This window comes from Hippocampus comes, unplaced genomic scaffold, assembly GCF_001891065.2.
Source record: "Hippocampus comes isolate QL1 unplaced genomic scaffold, H_comes_QL1_v1.1 scaffold22, whole genome shotgun sequence".
NCBI classification, from domain to species: Eukaryota; Metazoa; Chordata; class Actinopteri; order Syngnathiformes; family Syngnathidae; genus Hippocampus; species Hippocampus comes.
In genome coordinates, this window is record NW_017806175.1 from 3,711,889 (window position 1) to 3,733,571 (window position 21,683).

Sequence of the window (21,683 nt, forward strand, 5' to 3'; positions counted from 1 at the left end):
GTTTTGGACACTCGGGGTGAAGAGAGGGGTGGAGCTATCACGGGTTGGGATGTTGAGGGGCTGTCTTGGTTGACACGCCGGAGAGATTATGTTTCCGGGGTGTCCTGGGAATGTCTTGGGTTCCCCCGGGAAGAGCTGGAAAAAATTGGCTTGGAAGAGGGAAGTCTGCACTTCCCTGCTAAAGCGGCCGGCCCCACGGGGGAGCATGGATGGATGGTTTTTACCCACCCTGAAATATAAATTTAAAATGCAATTAAAAAAAAAAAAAAACATTCAAGTATTTTATCTTTATTAAATACTTTTAATACATTACAAGGAATATTTGATCATTATTCTTGACCCCCGAAATGGAGAAAAATGTCAATACCGGTATATAATTTTTACAGCAGTATTTGGGGAGCGTGACATTTCATCGAAACGACAGATTATTATTATTTTTTTTTAGGGTTACAATAAACCAAACCAGGCATACAAATAAAAAATATAAGATGAGCTATGAAATCAACGAGGGGAAATGACATCAATGTATACACTTTTTTTTTAAGTTTCTTTATTTAAAAATGTCAGTGTTTGATATAGGTTAAGCGTCATCTAATTTGGAACATTTACAGCAATTGCGGGAAAAAAAAAAAGAATTCTCAATTTGTTTCTTGGATTGCTTCATAAATGAAAATGTAACCTAAACAAAATAGCTTATGAACTGTACAATCAAATCTCAAGGCGGGTGGAAAGCAGAGGAAGTTATCTCGGAGTGTCCTGGTGTGAGTCCGTTTGAGAAAACTAAAACAAACAAACACCGCGCGTGGGCTCGAGTCCACCAGGGACTCGCGGTTGCCTATCAGTCCACCTTTGTCCTGACGGAATTTGAATCTCTTTGCTGTGCGGCTTCATTTCAGCTTATGTACTGTATCTGTAAAGAAGGGATTTTCCCAAACTGAGTCCAATGTTTATTTTTGGCACACAATTTCTCAGATTTTTTCCAATCCATTTATTTTTTTATAATTGTATTAATTTCATGTATTCTGTATATATATATGTACTGCAGTAAGTTTGGGAGACCCGACTGTCAAGCACGACTTGTTTTTCAGTAAACATTCCAATGAATGTATTGAAGGAGGCATATTATGTTTTTTTTTTAAACAATAAACATTTCTCAGAGGTCCCCATATCATTGTTCTGCCAAAAAGATAAGGGGCGTCCATTTATGGACTTGGCACAAGGACACCCTTGGTCGCCGTAGGATCATTGACTTTGTAGTCGTATCATCGGATTTGCGGCCGCATGTTTTGGACACTCGGGGTGAAGAGAGGGGTGGAGCTATCACGGGTTGGGATGTTGAGGGGCTGTCTTGGTTGACACGCCGGAGAGATTATGTTTCCGGGGTGTCCTGGGAATGTCTTGGGTTCCCCCGGGAAGAGCTGGAAAAAATTGGCTTGGAAGAGGGAATTCTGCCCTTCCCTGCTAAAGCGGCCGGCCCCACGGGGGAGCATGGATGGATGGTTTTTACCCACCCTGAAATATAAATTTAAAATGCAATTAAAAAAAAAAAAAACATTCAAGTATTTTATCTTTATTAAATACTTTTAATACATTACAAGGAATATTTGATCATTATTCTTGACCCCCGAAATGGAGAAAAATGTCAATACCGGTATATAATTTTTACAGCAGTATTTGGGGAGCGTGACATTTCATCGAAACGACAGATTATTATTATTTTTTTTTAGGGTTACAATAAACCAAACCAGGCATACAAATAAAAAATATAAGATGAGCTATGAAATCAACGAGGGGAAATGACATCAATGTATACACTTTTTTTTTAAGTTTCTTTATTTAAAAATGTCAGTGTTTGATATAGGTTAAGCGTCATCTAATTTGGAACATTTACAGCAATTGCGGGAAAAAAAAAAAGAATTCTCAATTTGTTTCTTGGATTGCTTCATAAATGAAAATGTAACCTAAACAAAATAGCTTATGAACTGTACAATCAAATCTCAAGGCGGGTGGAAAGCAGAGGAAGTTATCTCGGAGTGTCCTGGTGTGAGTCCGTTTGAGAAAACTAAAACAAACAAACACCGCGCGTGGGCTCGAGTCCACCAGGGACTCGCGGTTGCCTATCAGTCCACCTTTGTCCTGACGGAATTTGAATCTCTTTGCTGTGCGGCTTCATTTCAGCTTATGTACTGTATCTGTAAAGAAGGGATTTTCCCAAACTGAGTCCAATGTTTATTTTTGGCACACAATTTCTCAGATTTTTTCCAATCCATTTATTTTTTTATAATTGTATTAATTTCATGTATTCTGTATATATATATGTACTGCAGTAAGTTTGGGAGACCCGACTGTCAAGCACGACTTGTTTTTCAGTAAACATTCCAATGAATGTATTGAAGGAGGCATATTATGTTTTTTTTTTAAACAATAAACATTTATCAGAGGTCTCCATATCATTGTTCTGCCAAAATACTCAAATTCTAACGTCCAGGGGCAGAGCTAGGGGGGGTTGTGAAGTGGTGAGTGGCTACTACTAGCCCAGTCTGGAAAGTGAAAAAGAGTGAGCGGCTCCAAACATAATGAAAGCATGGATTATATTTTTACATCGACAATTTAGCTTTTCAGAATCTTAACCCCGTTACTTTAAAATAATCCATGCATCCAACAACACTTTTGACTTTGGCAAATTAGCACCTTTAGATTTCCACGCCCAGGCTACGTGCCAATTCATGAGCGGACAAACTCGGCCTGGGGGGTCGGTATGATGTAAATTAGCCGCATTGTTACATCATAAACCCCAAAAATTTCAAACAGCCCAAAATAGATTTTCCTTGGTTGTGTAATTTCATACTTAATGGGTGGGACGGCTCTCTGGAGACTATTTGGATACAAACAATTCACAATTTAACGTTCCATAATATGTCCCCTCTTTAAGATGGCTATAAATTATTTCCAAAAAAACTGCACATTGAAGTGACTGGACCGTAACGTCATGTATGTATGGGCAATTACAAAAAATAATAATGATATGAGCGCTAGCTACAAATAAATACCACAGATAAAAATATAACACCATATCTTAAAGTCGGTTGTAATTACAAAAAAATCAAATATTTGATTTTTTTGTTGTTGTCGTCGTACGAGTGATTATAAAGGCAGTACGGTGAATAAAACAAAGAGCCGATGTTGATACGAGGAAGAGGAGAGCGAACAGACACATACTGTATATACACACACGCAGACATACACTCACAGACGAGCTCATGTTGCTTCCTTTGGGGCTTCTCTCTTCACTTTCCATTCGCTCGCATATTCACAAATAATGTACAAACTGGACGTTGGGTATGGCTTCACACCGGCATTTCTGCGGAGGACAGATGACAAGGACAGTGAGCCTAAAAAAGAATAAGGCAGTCATTCCCAACCACTGCTGTGAAAACATTTGGGGTGCCGCAGGAAATGATCCAATCTCACATCATTGATCCGAAAACAGTAGTGACAGGCAAAGCAATTACATTGTCTTCCACTAGGTGGCAGAAATTGCAATTGAACTGTGCCGAGACCTTTAAGAGACGAGTTTTGTGTTCCACGAAATAGGCCTAAATTTCAAATTTCCAGATTTGTAAGTAAACTGAGAGGATAGGAGTAGTTGCAATCAATGACCATATTTTCCGCACTATAAGGCGCACCGAAAAGCATGACATTTTCTCAAAGGCCTTATCATCCGATGTGCCTTATACGGGGTCAGGCAAAACGATCTGACACGTTTTAGATTAAATAAAAGGCAAATAAAGTAAAGAAACAAAAAAGTGTTGATGGCCTTATCATCCGATGTGCCTTATACGGGGTCAGGCAAAACGATCTGACACGTTTTAGATTAAATAAAAGGCAAATAAAGTAAAGAAACAAAAAAGTGTTGATTTTCGAAAAGTACATATCATGACTTTTTTTTGTATAAGGGGTCTTTCTTCGAAGCAGATAATGTTACAGTGACTGCGAACTCTGATTGCTAATTTTGAGATCCTAGAAACTTTTCTCAGACCAAAAATGAATATATTACAGACAACTTTCCTGAACACCTTCAACAGTGTGTGGACAAAAATGGATCCCATTTGACTGATTTAATTTTTAAAACATAATGAAACAGAACGGCATTATATGTACTTTTAGAAAATAAAAGCACTTTTTTGTTTCTTTACTGTATTTGCCTTTTATTTAACCTTTTATAGGAATAAAGCCGTATTGCATTGTATTGTATTGTCTTCCCTTGAGCATAGCTCCATCTAGTGGATGCATAACGCAACCGCAACTACTATTATAGCTTCTATTCATTCTATGCACCTTATGATGCGGTGCGTCCTAAATATGAAAACAGTTTTAAAATTGGTAATTCATTGAAGGTGCACCTTATCCTCCAAAGCGCCTTATAGTGCGGAAAATACGGTCACATTGATGCACAAAATATTGTATTCTTTCTTTCATTCTATTTCATTCTATTACTCTGTTTAGGTTAACCAGTACAACGGCTCATTAGCATTTCAATTCATTTCAACGGACAAAGAGGAGTTAACATCCACGTGTTCATGTTATGAATTGAACATGTATCTGAAGGCACCACTCATTTTGGTTTGGCCGTGCGCCATTATATTTTTTCCTCCTATAAAATGCTCGACTTTGCTCAATAACGGTCGGTAAACGCTGGAATAAGGGTCACAAGTGAGTACAGAGAGCACGGTACCATCGTTCCGGACTGTTCCTTGTGTTCGCTGTGGGCATTTGGGCGTCGGAGGGCAGGAGGAGCTTCTGTGGCGCGTCCGGGTCGGCTCGGGGGACGTCGAAACTGGGATCCTGCGCCCCGCCATCTGCCAGGAAAGGCGACGAGTCGGCGTCGTAATCGTAAGAGTAGTAGGAGACATCGGCCATCGAGCCCTGATCCTCCTCACCTGGACAAACAAAATTGAACATGGAACATGCAACCGGAAGTGAAATGTCGCAAATTCTCTCTCTCTCTCTCACACACACACACACACACACACACACACACTGCATGCTGATGCAAATAATTAGCCCAGGAATTTGCTATTGGGCGATTTTGTCCCATGTTTAATTTCTACTAAGCAACAAGTCTGAGAATCATTATTTTACTTACTGTAAACGATCTATATACCTGCATGTGTATATGAGACTGCGGGACAGCATTTTTGCGCAGTGTGTAGAGTTTGTGCTATGAAGACCTTTGACTGAGCGCAGCGACCTGAAGCCAACAAGTCGGCGCATGTTGCCTCACACTTACACGCGTACACACGTGTACAAGTTGCACATTGCAAATATTCACCTCGTCATCTGCACACACATCTGCAGTGTGTCACATCCAATGAAAGGTGTTTTTTTTTTTTTTGCCTCACCTGCCAAAATTAACATCAGCCTGCCAGGAATGCTCTGGAAGTCTCCGGCAGGTGCAAATGTAAAAATCGAGTTTGTCAATCGTCCTCCTCATCAGATTGTGAACATGACGTGACGGCAGGAGAATGTACAGCATGCATGCGCACACGACCTCCATATCAATTTTCCTCGTGAAATGCCATCATCCCTCTTTCTTGCATCTCTGTTTGAAAATCCCATGATACTCTTTTGAAATGAGTGTGTGCAGCCTTAAGCAGCAACGGCAGGACTGAGTCAATCTGTCTGGGTCATCCCATGCCCCCCCCCCCAAAAAAAAATCAATGGGAGCAGGGTGGTGGGGAGCTAACGCCCACCAGATTTTAATTTGTTTGATTTATATATAGACACACTGTACATATATAAGAGTGTGTGTGTTTGCTGAGATTACCTGTGTGGAGAGGCACTGAGGGTTGCTCAGTCTCCTGGCTCGCAATTGGCGGCTTGTCCTCTACCTTGGTCTCCACTTCAAACACACATACACACATGTACATATACACACAGACACACACACACAGGCACACACATTTGGTTAAAAGCATAGATTTCCTGATCGGTTGTCAAAACAACAGCGTTTCCTTGTTGCGCCATGAGCAGTAAATGGGAAGCAGAAGCTTTTTCATCCACCCCAAAACACATTTGAGCAAAATAATAAACTTCACTCAGTCCTGATGGGAGGCCAGCATTAAATTTGTTCTAAAAATAGCCCGACTGAGAGGTGGGCGGCACGATCATAAGTGGATCTGATTGTCTATTTCTCCTCCACAAAATTGGCAAATGAGCCTTACCGCGCATGAGCGTACACAAACAAACACCCCCCCCCCCAAAAAAAGTGAATGTTTGTGGCGAATGAACTTCTTTCTTCCTCTTCAAAGTCTTGTTTTCCGCACTCGTGAAAGCTCCTTTTGTTGTTGAGCTGTGCGTCGGAAAAGGAATGCGACGAGGATTTCAAAGAGCGTGGACAAAAGCAGTCTGTCATTTGCACAGAGCTCTCTCTAATACAGCGCAGGGTCAGCGAGAAGGGGGGTGGCGGGGGTCGGGGGGCGTGTTTGCGCGTGTGTCGAGTTGGGATCTGAAAAAGGGCGCGAGCAGAAAAATCCAGTAATCAGCTCAACCTCTGAGCAGCTGTTTCCACAACTGAGATCATTGCGCACACCAATGACAATTGACACACACACACACACACACACACACACACACACACACACACACACACCCACACACACACAAACACACACACCCACACACACATACACCAACACCCACCAACACTTAGAGTTAATTACATTTAGTGAGCACGACATAAACAGGCACACTCATACACCAATGACAGAACATTCAAAAAAAAAGTAACTAGCTTAACTAGCTTAGCTTAAATCAGTCATTGACTCCATTCCGGCACCAGAATGAAGTTGTTCACCATGTCTTTGTGGTGAATGTGTGTTTTTATGTTGTGTGTAGTTAGTTCGAAGCAAGTTACAGCCAGAAGTGAAAACACATTTCACTGTGACAAATACCATCAAGTGTTTGCTAGCAAATCACTGCGCAGCGTCTTAGCCTTCACAGAATCAAGAGGCAAAATAGATAGCTGTCACCGAACACTAAAACTACCTCCGTCCAAGTCTTTTTCATTCACCAACAAAAAATTTTCTACCTCTCCTACAATTTTGAGGTCTTTGCTTCCTTCAAAAAGTCACCGCTTCATTAGCTACCTTTGTTCGTGCAAATGGGAGACTCCACAAAAATCAAACCGCAGCAAGATCACAGACTGCACTCTGATGTTGAGCTTTTCAACAATAATACAATCAGCCTTCGTAATGATGATATTGTTCGCTCGTCAAGAGACAAAAACTGAGCCTTTCCGGGCAATGGCAATGATCCTTCATAAACCAAAGCTTTGTGCGCGGACAGAGTCAATATTTCCTTGTAAATTTTGTCCGCAAACTAAAATTGTTTGTGAACCAGTTGCGAGTGGCCAGACAAGTTGTTCAATAGAGCAACCTACTCACGACATTGACTACGCTGAGTGTACTTTTTCTTTTGTAAGCTAGCAGTGAACAAACCTATTATCGGCCCTTGCGAGAGTGCCACTGACTTGAAGGGGAAGTTCAAAATGGACAATGTGACCTGACATTCGTAACATTCATAAAACATTCTTGTGACTCTAATTGAATTTTTAAGAGGTGTCAGAGGTTAGCAAAGTGAGGCTACATTCAAATCTTGCCAGCAGTTTTAAAACTGTAAACTCTCCCTTTAACTGTGAAAAAATACTGTGAATGTTCATTGACAACATTCTTACTGTGAGGACAGTGGGACATGGGGACCTGCTTGATGCGCGTTCCGTTCCGGCAGGCAAACACCTCCATCTGACACTGGTTCTGGTAGATCTGTCCATCGGACCCGCAGACGGGCTCCCCGTCGTAGCCGCAGTCCCGGTGACACATGCAGCGTTCAAACTGCTCCTCGTCCAGGCAGCCAAACACGTTGTTGCACGGGTTTGCCTGCACGAAACCTGTCGAAATCTCATTACAGAAGACTGACGGCAGCTCGCAGTGGTGGGCCTAACATGAGGGGTTGAAGTCTCACCTGTCCAATGACTGGATGAACTCTCCACCTCGTTGCAAGTAGGGCCGTCGCAAAGTTCCCGGGCAAGTGGGCTGCTCTCGCTGACGTTGTAGAAGCGGGTGGCCTCAAAGGCTGTAAATCAGGGGTATCAAACTCATTTCACATTGTGGGCTACATACGGACTCGGTAGATGTCAAGTGGGCCGGACCATTAACATTACACCATACTCTGCTATAAATAACCAAAATATCATGTCTTTCCTTTGTTTTGGTAGAAAGAAGCATTGGCGGATTGATACCGTCTGCTGTGTTGGGTCTGTCTCAGTGACAGACTGAGACTGCTGTTTTCTTTGATCAAAACAATGTTGTCTTCTACTCTGATCAAAACAGTGTGCCTCCTTGCGGATAATCCATGAATTGCATTTGATTAAAAATATTCATTCTGCGTCCTTAATGCATTTTTTTTCACTTTTAAATTACCCTGCGGGCCAGATCGACCCTCCTTGGGGGCCGGTTCCGGCCCACGAGCCGTATGTTTGACACCACGGCTGTAAATCATTGTGTCATATTATTTTACTCTCGAGCCACATCTAAGTTATGGCTACCTTCTTCAATAAATGTTAGCTTAGGGTGAAAAAGCATGTAAAAAAATCTATATGTAAAAACTGTCAAATGAATTCCATTGCTGTGCATGCACTTGGCATATCTGCACTGAAAATGAAATCCAAATTGCATTTCGTTCCATTCAAGGTTTGCAAGGTCACAGTTTAGTTTATATTTGGGACGTTCAATATCACTTTTCTTCTTCCTCAGACCCATAGCAATACGGTTCATTCTTTGAGCACTCAGCGAACTAGTGTGCCAATACCTCATGTACTTTGGATACATAAAATTTCATTAACATTGTGACAGAACATTGTGAACAAAATCTTTCTTTCTGACGCCGATGATTTGCTGATGAGTCACACTGCCGCAGTTTTGCGTCAGCTACTGCAGAGGAGGACTTAAATTCACGGTCATATTTTCTTTGCCTTAAATAGCGATAGCTGGTATCGGCAGCCTCCACTAAGACCCGATGCCTAAAAATACGGCCGGTATCAGACCAATATCGACACCTAGTATCAGTACTCGCCCATCCCTAGTTCACTCTTTGTACAGCAAGCGAATAAATTCCAAACAAAATGCGTATCTTTTGCGTAAACACGGACAAACTGAATGACTTTTAAAACAAAACGACAAAAGTTGCATTCGATTATTACCATTGCGATGCTCGGCAACTGTTTTTGTCTATAAAACAAGGAAAAATAGTGGCAAGCTTTCGTGAGCCACCAAGTGACGTGGAGGGCTGGGTGTGGCCTGTGGACCTCACGGTAGACACGGGGGCTTTAAATAAACAAGGTCGCAAAACAATGACGACACACATGGCAACACGGGACTCATTTGTCTTTAAAAAAAAAAAAAAAAAAAAGGAAGACCTTTCATAAATCTGGGTGACGTGAAATATGCGTCGGAGGCACACCTGGTTCGTAGTAGTCATAGATCTTAACAGGAACAGGCGCCGTCTTGCCCACAATGTATTCCCTGACAGCCTGGAAGGCCACACACGTCATGCACTGGCTGGGGATCTGAGATGCAGGCAGGGGACAAACACACACAAGCATGCACGCACACCCACACCCACACCCACACACACACACACACAAACTCGACAATGAGTATGACTGACAATCCAGCCGTGATTAAAAAATTATGACACAGGGACCAAAGTACTGGGACACTTACTAGTATGATAAAAACGACAATCGGTACTGCACTACGATAGCCTCTACATTCAGTTCCAACTGCGTGTGCGCGCAGTATTGTTTTCACACTCAATGCCGCTCACTATTATCCATAAACCGAGTTAATGTTTCTCATTGAAATGAATGGTAATACAATTAATCCGTGCAAGCTCCAAAACTAAGTTGTACCTACATTTTCTTTTTCTTTTTTTTTAATTTTTTTATCCACATGCTGTATGTGGTTAAAAATAAGTAGAATGCAATCGAGAAATAAATGAAAACACACTATTAAAAAAAAAAATACTTTCATAACGTGATAACTTTTGTTGCTCAAATTTAGGAGTGGAAAAAGTGCTATTTTGGTACGATCCAGGGAACTTGTCTTTTTCTGTTCAATGTTCTGTAAAGCACTTTGTTACAGCTTCAGCTGTTGTGAAAATGCTATATCAATAAAGATGTATTGTATAAAAAATATAAATATCATAAAATGGGCGGTTACATTGTCATTTACAAAAGATTAATTCACTGCAAATTTGCTGTCATCATTTTTATAATTTCCCTTTTTCTTGGGAGCCCTTCTGACTGTTTTGCGCTTTAATTGTTTGGCAAAAGTCCAACATGTCGACAGGGGACCCACTTCCAAATAGTCTCGTATGAATTATTAATGTACAGTTGCCACACCGATCCTATTATTGCTTGGTGTAAATATGCATTCTAAAGACATATTTTATCTTATTATTCTTGTTTGTTTATTCCTTATGGATGGAAACCCACCTCATCGAAGTAGAACAACACATTCCTGCCGTTGAGCTCGTACCTCTTCAAACCCACACGCTTGTCCATCAGCAGCTGTCGAGGGACACATAAAGGAGCAGCCGTTGGTAAACTGTACTCAAGTATTGTATTAAAGCTTTACGGTGGCGACTGCTCGATCCTGAAATGGATTCATTGACAAAGTTTCCTACAGCAGACGGCATTTCGAAATATTAACATTTGCATCCTGGATGGTTCCACTGCACTAACAAGGATAGGAAAAGTCAGCACCGCAGTGGACTGGACAGCTCCCGCTCAAACGTAATTAACAATGGATTAAATTATCCAACCCAATGCAACATGTGAGGAAAATAATGTTGTGAGCCAAGCATGCATTGCCACTTATTCGGAGAAACGTTTGAGGAAGAGTTGGAACAGGCGCGAAGGAATGCTTTAACAAGTGTGTTTTTTTTTTTAATAAGGTCAAATATGTTTTATGTAGGATAGGTAAAGCCAGTGAAAATAAAACGTACTCAGCCAAGTACTCCCTATGTTTAAGATGGCATTAGAATTATGACAGGGTACTTGGAAAAAAATAAAATCTGCCCTCTCAGGAAGCCCCTAGAAACAAAAAGTTTGAGAATCTTTGATCTAAAGACGATGTGCACGTAAGTTCGTGTGATTTTTTTTTCCCACCCTTTCAAGACTTTCAACATCTGCTCGGAAACCGGAGATCATGGGGACCTCGATGACGGCCATGTTAGAGGAGCCCGAGTGAAGCCACCTGGAGACACGGTTGAGATCAGCTGGGGGGACGGAATGGAAAGCACGCGCATGTGCCCGGAAGTCGCGGTGGCGCTCCCACCTGGCGCAGACTTCCAAGGAGAGGTGGAAGTCCATTTTGTCCTGGTGAGCCGCGGGGTCGTCATCGTCGATGGGTGCCCGACGCTTGCGGTTGAGCTCCGAGCGGTTGTCGGCGCGGCTGCGGGGTCGCGAGGGTGGGTGACGGGAGGATGAGGAGGAGGAGGAGGAAGAGGGAAGAGGGGGCTGTGGATGGCGGCCCGGGAAAGGCTCCTTGAGGTCCACCTTGAGCTGGAAAGCCGGCTTTGATCCAGGGTCCGGTACGTTGTAGGAAACGTCAATCTGGGGAGAATACGGATTCAGGGTGAATGGTTATCTTCGCTTTCATTGTTTACGGTTTGATGTTGCTTTAGGTCAGGATTTCAAAAATACAATTCGACACCAGGCAACACACAGTCGTACAGAGAGGAGGTATGTGTGTGTCTATACACACGGGTGAACAAAATTGGTGTTTAATGAAAGAAAATCCAGCCTTCCTATGTGGAGTTTGCATGTCCTCCTCGTGCCTGCGTGGGTTTTCTCCGGGTACTCCAGGTTTCCTCCCACATTCCAAAAACATGCATGGCAGGCTGACTGAACACTCAAAATTGTCCCTCGGTGTGAGTGTGAGCACGGATGGTTGTTCGTCTCTCTGTGCCCTGCGATTGGCTGGCAACCGGTTCAGGGTGTCCCCCGCCTCCTGTCCGAAGGCGGCTGGGATAGGCTCCAGCACCCCCTGCTACCCTTGTGAGGATAAAGCGGTTCAGAAAATGGATGGATGGATGATATGAAAGAAAACCCAACAGGGCTCACAGAAATAACCGGAATCTGAGAAAAGCAATCATAAATAACACATTTTAACAAACACATGAAACAGGCCTGGACAAATGTGATGGTACCCCTTGAAAAGATTGAAACAAATTTGACATGTTCAGTAAAGGTACATTGTACATTGCAAGTGTCTTCAAATTTATAATCAGTCCATCGGCCTATTTGATGGATGACATGGAGCTGTTTGGTGACAGTGTGTATACCACACTAAACATGGACCAGAGGAAGCAAAGAAGAGAGATGTCTCAGGATATCAGGAGCTTGGTGTGTGTGTGTGTGTGTGTGTGTGTGTGTGTGTGTGTGTGTGGGTGTGTGTGTGTGGGTGTGTGGGTGTGTGTGTGTGTGTGCTTGCAACGTTTCATTGACTGGCACACACACCCCGTTTCCATTTTAATTCATTTTTTGATCATTCCGAAAAATCAGCCTGCATGGTCTTGAACATAAGCCAGTCAAAACACAGTTGTTATTCTTGGAGTCTGATGCACAAACAAACTCGCTTGCATACTCACGCACACATACACAGACACACAGACATGCACACGAAAACGCAGACACACGCAGAGCCCTTCATTTGATGGGCTGTTGTATGCATATCATTAGAAGCCAGGTGCTGCTGCCCAAAGCTGTGCGATGTTGTTTATGGCAGTTGGAAACAGAAACTACAGACGCTGAAAGAATGAATGAATAATGGTGGTGGGTAGGGAATAAGTTGCAAGACATTTTAGGCTATAACGCGTTTGCCCAGAATGAATGTGTTTTACATCCTTTTAAGAGACAAAACAACCACTTAAAAACACGCGATAAGAAGACTGGAGAGATCAGAAGAAAAAAAAAAAAGTCGACTCAAGCGTGTAAAAGAGCTTTTTGTTTGTCCCGTGTCAAGGCAGGAAGTAATCAGCATCCTGTCCTGGGGAGCGCAGGACATAAAAAGAGCAATTTCCTAAACTTTGCCACATTACTCCAATTGGATGATTCATTTGTGCGTTGAAAGGAGCAACAACAAGCTGTCGGCTGCCAACAAATTCTTCCCCGCGAGCCGATGAGGTAAGCGCGTGCCATAAGTGCAACAAGTGTGTGCGTTTGTGTGAGTCACACTGTTTACCTGCATGAGACAGCAGCCTTCTCCTTTGGCGCTGACAAAAAGGCCCGTTGGAATGCTGGGAATCTGAGCCCCCCCCCCCAACCAAAAAGAAAAACTGTCAAAAGGAGCCAACAGTGGATATGTAAATCACTTATCATCAAGCTTTTAAGAATTTGACTTTTATCACGTCATTATACAATACGGCAACTATCTCCTGATTCATTGACTGATGTTGGTTCCTATCGCAAGGTGGCAGTTGTGACTGAATAATGCCGCTTCACATTCATGATGTGGTTACCTTGGCGCTCTGGAGGAGTTTCTTGTTGTCCTTGTTGAGTTCAAAGGTCTCCTGGAAGTCCAGGTTGGTGGAGGCCAATGAGATGGTGAGGTTGACACCCGCGACGTAGGACAGGATGGCGTACTCGGACAACGCTTGCAGTGCCACACACGTATCCTGGCACACGGGTGAAGAAAGTGGGTAAAGAGCTTGCTGACGGAGATGCAAAGTCATCAGATCAAATGTTAAGTATTCAGCGGGGCCTTGTGAAATTTAACTCCTTTGGGTAAGCAACTTGGCCTGGTGACGGCAGAATAAAGACACACAGATATACGGTACATGGACACATCTTCTCAGTAACTCGCAGTCATGAAGTATTAGTTCCTCTTTGCAAAGGAGAAAGAATAATTGCCCGTGGTATGGTTATCTTGTCCATCTACATGTGTTGCTGCACTGTTTGTGTTCACTGCCAAACAGATGCTATTCATTAGCCTGTCAATGGCATTTCCCATTACATGTTAACGCTAAGCTAGCAAAAAAAACAAAGAATTCTAAGTCGCCCTTGAAGGCAAAGTTATGTGGTTGTTTTAAATACACAATTTGTAATTGCCTTTATTTTATGTTTAGGTCGACAGTAAATTTAAACTACGAGTGCCATTAAAGAGCTTCAAACGTCTTTTTTGGTTGTTGTTCATTCTGCCAAACTGCTGCTTGTTGTGAAATGAATAAAATTGCACTCACTTGCGAGACAGATACAAAATAAAGTTAGTGTTCTCATACGACAACATGTTTACGACAAGTTTCAAGCCTACTTGCGTGGAAGAGAAGCCACCAAGCGCGTTCCGCTGCTGGGAGAGCCATTTAACCACGGACAGGGCTGACGCCACGTCCCCGAGGAGGGTGTAGGTGAGAAGACCGTAGGCCGTCATCTCCACCTCCGCCGACACCACTGGCAACAGAAGCTCGGCACTTAATAAGGCCAGAGTGTGTCTGCGTGGTGACTGTCAAGTGGACCGGTTCATCTACCTGACTGGGAGATTCCGTCACTAAAGCCCATGAATGTGTCTTCGTCCGTCATTGTGCTTCCAGTCAGACTCCAGTGGGTGAGTCCATCTGCACACATGTATAGTGACACCGCCATTTTTAAAAAAAACGCTTTTGAACGATTGTTTTGTCGATGTGATGACGATGAGAGTACCTTGCATAATGGCCCAAGGCCTGTGTGTGTCTGCGTGACTGTCAAGTGGACCGGTTCATCTACCTGACTGGGAGATTCCGTCACTAAAGCCCATGAATGTGTCTTCGTCCGTCATTGTGCTTCCAGTCAGACTCCAGTGGGTGAGTCCATCTGCACACATGTATAGTGACACCGCCATTTTTAAAAAAAACGCTTTTGAACGATTGTTTTGTCGATGTGATGACGATGAGAGTACCTTGCATAATGGCCATGTGGTTGAGGCGGCGCAGGGCGAGGGGAGCAAAGGGGCTGCGGAGCAGAGACAAGGCGTATGCGCACAGAGCAGTGGTGTAAGGGTCGTCGGCCGAGTAGGTGTTGGTCTCAAGGAAGTCCTTGGCTTTGGCCACTGCCACCTTCTCCTCCTGGTCCACACAACACATGACACTAGCATCATGTATTTGATTATGTTTATATATATATTTATCCGAGCCGTCAGTTTAGCGCGTTATTATCGGCATTAATTTAAATCAATTTTAACGGGATTAATTTTTTTATCGCGAGATGAATGCTGCAACACGTCACAGCGGATGTTTTGCACATAGAAAAGACTAGCATCATGTATTTGATTATGTTTATATATATTTATCTGAGCCGTCAGTTTAGCGCGATATTATCGGCATTAATTTAAATCAATTTTAACAGGATTAATTTTTTAATCGCGAGATGAATGCGGCAACACGTCACAGCGGATGTTTTGCACATAGAAAACTGATCCATGATTCCATGTTGATGAGAGCATGAAAACGGGAAAAAATAGGACAAAAAAAATATAAAAGGAAATTCCTATTCTCATTTATACGTGGGTGTGTGTCAGCTTCACTTGTGTTTCAGTGCTGAACTTTGTGTAAGCATCATTCAGCCGTGCTCGATACCATCAGCCATTAGGTGGACATAAATGTCCCACGCGCACAATCAAATCTTCAATTTGGGTGCGGCGTTGGAATATACTTTCTTTCCCTTCCAGCAACAAGTTGAACGCGAGCTTTCATCTTTGACAGATGTGACCTTCCCTCTAATCTGTGAGATGACAAGCCCCCAGAGCGGCTCATTGCAAGTGCAGGATTCATCTTTTCATAAAGTGAAGTTGGAAAGCGTCGGATCTTTTGCTTTGATGTGATGGATTTTTTTTTTTTCCATTTAAATGTTTTGCATTTTTTGATCAGTTGTAAAAGATCAAGGGGGGAGGTCAGCACGGATGAATCCAAAAGTCGGGCCAATGTGTTCAACTATGTACAGATGGAGAGGAAAGGTTTTGTGGTCTAAAAGACAATTGAAGAAAACAACAAAAAGAGTAAAAGACAACTCCAGGCAAGTGCTGAAGAGCGCAGGAAAAAAGCAGAATTGATTCGGGAGGAATGTAAATTGTCCTTCACGAGACTAAAATGTCCGTCGATGTTTTGACGCGGTGAAAAACGTTATCAGATTTGCAGCGCTGACTTGAGGCATAACAAATGGGAGTGGGCTCCCTGCCAGCACATCCTTCCCTCCAGCTATCAGCCATTCTGCAGTGTGCTCCCACAGCTGGTGGGACGGCACCTTTTGGTGCCCTTGATGACTCCATGCAATGAAATGAAACCCGTAAAATCAGCACTACATCCGATGTGGCAAACAGGAAAAGTGTTTTTTGTTTTCACAAGGCTTGTAAAAGACATTTCACGGTGTTTCACACTCCAAACGAATGGAAAGAACGCGGTTGAGGCAATATTTTAGTGGAAGTGTACCGAAGGGCATCACAATCGATGAACTAATTGTTCGGGTTTCTTCCGATTGTGTGCAACGGATTGTTGGTTAACTACGTCTTAAAGTAATTGGGGTAAAATGGAAAATGGAATGCATTACTTGGTTGCCACCAGTGGGGGCACTGTTGATACACTGTCAACAAGCTTATGTACAAAAGAAGAAGGTCGTCTATGAACTACTACTACACCATGACACAACAGCAAATACCTTCTCAGATACACAAAAAGTAACAAGCAAAAATTAAAATAATTAAATGAATAAAATACCAAAAATATATATTTTAATTAAATTATCCTTTTTATCCTCATTCGTGTTGCCTGCCTCATCTGACTTTGGGTGAGTTCAAAAAGCAGGCCCATTTTGACAGGGAAAAAAAAATAACGTATACACTCAAATTCTAGCACTGATGTTTTGGAAACATGGAAGGAACCACAGTAAGTGGCAACAGGCATTCAGAACATTCAGTATAACAATTTTAACAATATGATAATTGATGGTTAATTTGCCACATAGTCCGACATGTCGCCAGACGCCCATCCCCTTGTGCTTACGTCAGTTGATATCCCCGTCTCCAGAAGTGCTGCCACCACATAAGCCGTCAGAGAGATTTTCCCGTGGATGCCACCCTGGAGACAGAAGAAAAAAAACATTAAATTCTTTAATTTAATTCCACATTACAAAAACTTTAAGGTTGTCCATCCATCTATCCATTTTTCTATGATACAGTGATTCTCAAAGTGTTGTATTAGTACAGCTAGTGGTACATTGGCTCCCTCTAGTGGTAGGCGAAAGAATAATTGAATGAAACAACCAAAAACATTGTTTTTCTGTTTCCGGCTTGTCATAAACAGACTTAGAGTAGACGAGAGCACGGCTGGGCCCTTATCCCTAGAAAAAAGACGGGGTTGATGAAAACTAAGAGTTCATTGTTTACTTTGCATGCTTGTATAACCCAAGCCGGGTTATAGCTGCCAATGCAATCGGAAATGCTAAATCAGTGCATAGGGGCTACTTAAAAAAAAAAGTGTCTTTTCTGTTTCTTCCTGCTTGGTAATTGCAAGAACTCTTTGAACTCTGTGAACCTTCACCGCAGATATCCATCTACCTGCAGGTCTTTGTTCAGAATCCGCCCCACGGCCGGGAAGGAGCCGTCGTCTCGCTGGTGCCTGATGAGCCACGACTTGGCCGCTCGCAGCTCCTCGGGGTCAATGAAGATGAAACCCCGCGATTGGGCGAAGGACTTGAGCACAAACGCTGTCAACCTGGAGGAAGCGCAGATGGGGCGAGGGAGGTAAACAGGGGTCGGGAAGGGAGGAGAGGTATTAAAGATCTTAAAAAAAAAAAAAAAAAAAATGTGCTGGCCAATTCCCCAAAAATGCTCAGCTGTCAAACTTCAAGAGCTTGAAGGCAAACACTTTTCCGGCCAAGTGTGAAGTTTGTCCATCCAGTCACACTCTTTCAATCTGTCAGCAGGAGGAGGTATGTAAAAATGGATGTTATGAAAAAAAAAAGACTGGTGAGGATGTAAAACCCCACACGGAACATATCAGTAAGTGCTTGATTAGGGACAGGCATAAATGATGACATTATTTCATGAATCTTAAGCTATTGTGTGGCTGAATTGCACCTTGAAGCCATTTAGACAAAATGGAGTACACGAAGCAGAAGTGTTGATGATTCACTCAACTGTGTTACTGTTTGCATGCATGAAGTTTGCCTATAAAACCCAGATAAAATTGATCATTTTAAAAGATGACAATTTTTTTCTATGCATGTGTCTCAAAATATTTTTAGGCAAATAGTCTATTTTCCGCACTATAAGGCGCACCTAGAAGCATTCAATTTTCTCTAAAGCCGTCAGTGCGCCTTATAATCTAATGCACCTTATATATGGATCAATATTCTGATTCCTTAGACATAGTATTTTAAATCTTCCGTAAAGCGCTTTGTTATAGCTGCAGCAGTTGTGAAAGCGCTATATTAATAAAGCTGTATTGTATTGTGTTGTCTTCCCTTTAGCATAGCTCCATCTAGTGGATGCATAACACAACCTCAGCCACTATTGCAGCCTCTATTCTATGCGCTTTATAACGCGGTGGGCCCTATACATGAAAACAGTTTTAAAATTGGCCATTGATTGAAGGTGCGCCTTATACTCCGAGTGCCTTATAGTGCGGAAAATACGGTATATACAGTACTTCCATATTGGGTTATCATTCTGCCCAACCTAACGACACTGCCATGGAAACAGGAGACGAGAACATGCAGATCACATCCCTTTAACAAAAAGACAGTTCCATACATATCTTGATTCATGGACGGTAAGTTTTGAAAGTGGAACGATTCAATTTGGTGCCCTGGGATCGCCATTCAATTCGATATGCTCCGGTACAGTTTGGTATGTTGCAATGAGGGTCTTGTCGTCTTTTTACATATGAATTAGCTTGTCAGTACTGTAAATGGGCGTTTCCTTCAAAGATTTCGCCCAGATAAAAGATGAGTCGAAACGTGTCTTGATATACGGTATTTCAAGTGGAATGCTTTGATTCAGTTTGATGCGCTCTTTACTTTTGAATCAAAACATTTTTTGTTACACCCTTAACATACACGTATACTATACGTATACACATCTACCTGTATGTACACTCAAATGTGGATGTAACAGTACCACCCTGTTAAATCATTTAGGGTTGAACAGTCTCAACGCTGTTAGCCCAAACACAAATACTGTATGTTATTCAGAATCAAGTCGAAGTAGTAGACCTCCTTATACTGGGATTAAGGATAAGCTTTCCCCGGCTCCACATCATAACATTCCGCTCTCGGCTCTGCCAATCTGGACTTTTATCTCAGACAACACCCATGTGTGGGCTTCAGAAAGCCGTCATATTCACGCTTTGAAGTGCGCAATTGGCCGCGAAAAGGCCCAAAGAGGGGATTTGGATGTGGAAAGCGAGAAAACAGGCAAACTATGAGAGCTACTAGCCAAAACACGAGAAAGTGACGCTTCCTATCTTCCCAAACAAATTCGTATTTACACTTTTCCAGAACCTACCTCAGGGCAAAAATAGGAGAAAAAAAAATACTAAGACACATCTATGGGGAGGACTAACATCCAGAGAGATTTTGGTGCTTTTGCTGAGCATTTTTGTTGCTTGTTTACTTCTCCAACTCTATCTTTGTGTCTTGTTATGGCCAGCTGTGTGTCTCCTCCAATTAGTCACATGTGGGCAGCATCACTGTCATCAAATATTCGGAGATGTTCTCCTGTCGTGCAGATTTTCACCAACTTCCTCTGTGCTTTTTTATTAGCCGAGACCCCGAGGTACTGAGCAAGCCACCAAACGCGAGTGAATAGAAACAAAAAAATAAATAAAATCAGTCCGCGACTCACACGCGCACACCAAGGCAATTGATCCTCACACACATCAACCATCGGAAACCAATGTTGCGAGGCGCCACATGTACTTTTTGACTATTTTTGACTGAACCACAAACAACATGGTGTGATTGTCAAGGGCGATGTGAACTGCCTCGAAGCACCACGGCAATTTCATAATAATACAAAGAGAGAGAAGGGGTGAGAAATAAAAAAGAGAGTGGCTATTTCATATGTACCCGTGGCCAGGAAACACAGCATGGAGAGTCCCTGTCATCAAAATGCATGGGTGGGGTCAATGAATGGGATGATCGATCATTTCCAACAAGCTCCTCAAAATATCCACACTCTCGCCCGTGACCTTTCTTCCCCTTTTGCCTTGACAATCATGCAATGTTTTTATGGTTTAAAACAAAACAAAACAGAACAGTGCAGTATGCTGTTTGAGCAGGCTTAAAATCCAATAAAAGGTCACAGTTTTGTCTGGAGACGTAAATCAGGGTCAACTATTTTTCCGTAATATGTTGGAAACTTTAGAAAATCACCTAAATAATGATTCAATGAAAATTGTACTTGGATATTTTTCTAATATGGTCCTTACTGAACTGAAAAATTCTGAAAAATGTACTGCACTGGATTGTTTTTTTTTTTGGGGAGGGTCTACACGTAGCGAAAAGCTTCATTCTGATAAATATTTCATGTTTCACATGTTGAATTTAATTCAGTGGTTCCACTGCTTACTTGTACTACACTGAGAATGACTGCTGTACCGGTACAGCTTGGCAATAGCCAGCTGGATCTCATTTCCTCCCTCGGACAAGGCATTTTTGATTGGTTATGAAACCTGCAACTCTGTTAACCTGTGATTCAATTATCAAATCGGCCAGCATAAAGCAAGGGGGGCTCCGAATTTTTTGGTCGACCGTTTCAAAGATTTGCTGTGAAAAAAAAGCAACTGCATGGGTGGGGACGTTCATCACTGCTTACATTGTCAATTTTTATATATTTTTTTTCCCCCACCTGGAAAAACTTCACACTAGTAAAATGCCCGTCTCTGCTGCTGGATAGCAACAAGCCTCGCGTTGATAAATTTATAAGGCATGGTGAAGGTTACCTGGAAGTGCACCATCTGTGTTGTGCCCAAAACCCATACTGGAGCTGTGGGAGCGCTTGTTACATCATCACATCCCGTCAATCAGGAGGAGAAGAGGTCAAGCGATTCCCTAGCGGTGAGTGACTCTATCCTGGTGGTGAGTCATTCATCCGTATTCCTCGGCCAGGAAAATGGCATTTTGGTGAAGTGGCTCCAGACAACGTATAACTCTGTCACAGAGCTCACTCGAGTGTGAATAAATCTTGACAGCTTTGCCAAACTCCAGTAACCAACTACGCAGTTTGTTTACGATTTTTGGTTGTTTATGCAGCTCACCGTTTTACGACGCTGGCTGGATTATATATCACGATGCCCACCTCGCCACTGTAAATCAACCAGAGGTATGCTCTGCACAGGAAGGCCCCAAACAGTCAGTCAGCACTGCAGACCCCCCACGGAGAACAGTGATGTCATGCTTATAAATATTGAGAGATGGCTCTGTCTTGCTTGACCCCAAATGAGTATAAACATGGCAATGGAAGAAACAGATCGCCGGTGTTGTGTGTGTGCGTGCGCTGAGATGCAGTTGAAACCTTGAGTGCTTTGGCCGGTGCTGCGTGTGTCCCAGTTAAAGTGGAAGAATGTGGTCCCTCCGAAAAACACGTTGAACG

The 21,683-nt window shown here is 42.6% G+C and overlaps 1 protein-coding gene and 1 long non-coding RNA gene across 3 annotated transcripts in view; one reads left to right on the forward strand and one right to left on the reverse strand.

Moving 5' to 3' along the window:
* Nucleotides 1–720: 720 nt before the first annotated feature.
* On the forward strand, nucleotides 721–2,537 carry LOC109532233 (uncharacterized). Its single transcript, XR_002171341.1, has 2 exons — nucleotides 721–1,159; nucleotides 2,442–2,537. It is a non-coding gene; the product is annotated as an uncharacterized LOC109532233 (long non-coding RNA).
* Nucleotides 1,803–21,683, reverse strand: part of cpamd8 (C3 and PZP like alpha-2-macroglobulin domain containing 8) — a 50,238-nt gene continuing 30,357 nt past the window's right edge. For both annotated transcript variants that reach the window (XM_019896974.1, XM_019896972.1), the window contains 16 exons: nucleotides 17,646–17,802; nucleotides 17,092–17,166; nucleotides 14,997–15,162; nucleotides 14,825–14,911; nucleotides 14,376–14,512; nucleotides 13,585–13,740; nucleotides 13,308–13,370; nucleotides 11,400–11,677; nucleotides 11,231–11,318; nucleotides 10,556–10,630; nucleotides 9,520–9,625; nucleotides 8,023–8,133; nucleotides 7,736–7,948; nucleotides 5,828–5,902; nucleotides 4,736–4,940; nucleotides 1,803–3,361 (listed from right to left, as the gene is read on the reverse strand). In XM_019896974.1, the coding sequence (XP_019752533.1) occupies nucleotide 3,361; nucleotides 4,736–4,940; nucleotides 5,828–5,902; nucleotides 7,736–7,948; nucleotides 8,023–8,133; nucleotides 9,520–9,625; nucleotides 10,556–10,630; nucleotides 11,231–11,318; nucleotides 11,400–11,677; nucleotides 13,308–13,370; nucleotides 13,585–13,740; nucleotides 14,376–14,512; nucleotides 14,825–14,911; nucleotides 14,997–15,162; nucleotides 17,092–17,166; nucleotides 17,646–17,802 (1,993 nt within the window). In that variant the 3' untranslated portion in view covers nucleotides 1,803–3,360. The remainder of the gene's footprint in view (nucleotides 3,362–4,735; nucleotides 4,941–5,827; nucleotides 5,903–7,735; nucleotides 7,949–8,022; nucleotides 8,134–9,519; nucleotides 9,626–10,555; nucleotides 10,631–11,230; nucleotides 11,319–11,399; nucleotides 11,678–13,307; nucleotides 13,371–13,584; nucleotides 13,741–14,375; nucleotides 14,513–14,824; nucleotides 14,912–14,996; nucleotides 15,163–17,091; nucleotides 17,167–17,645; nucleotides 17,803–21,683) is intronic.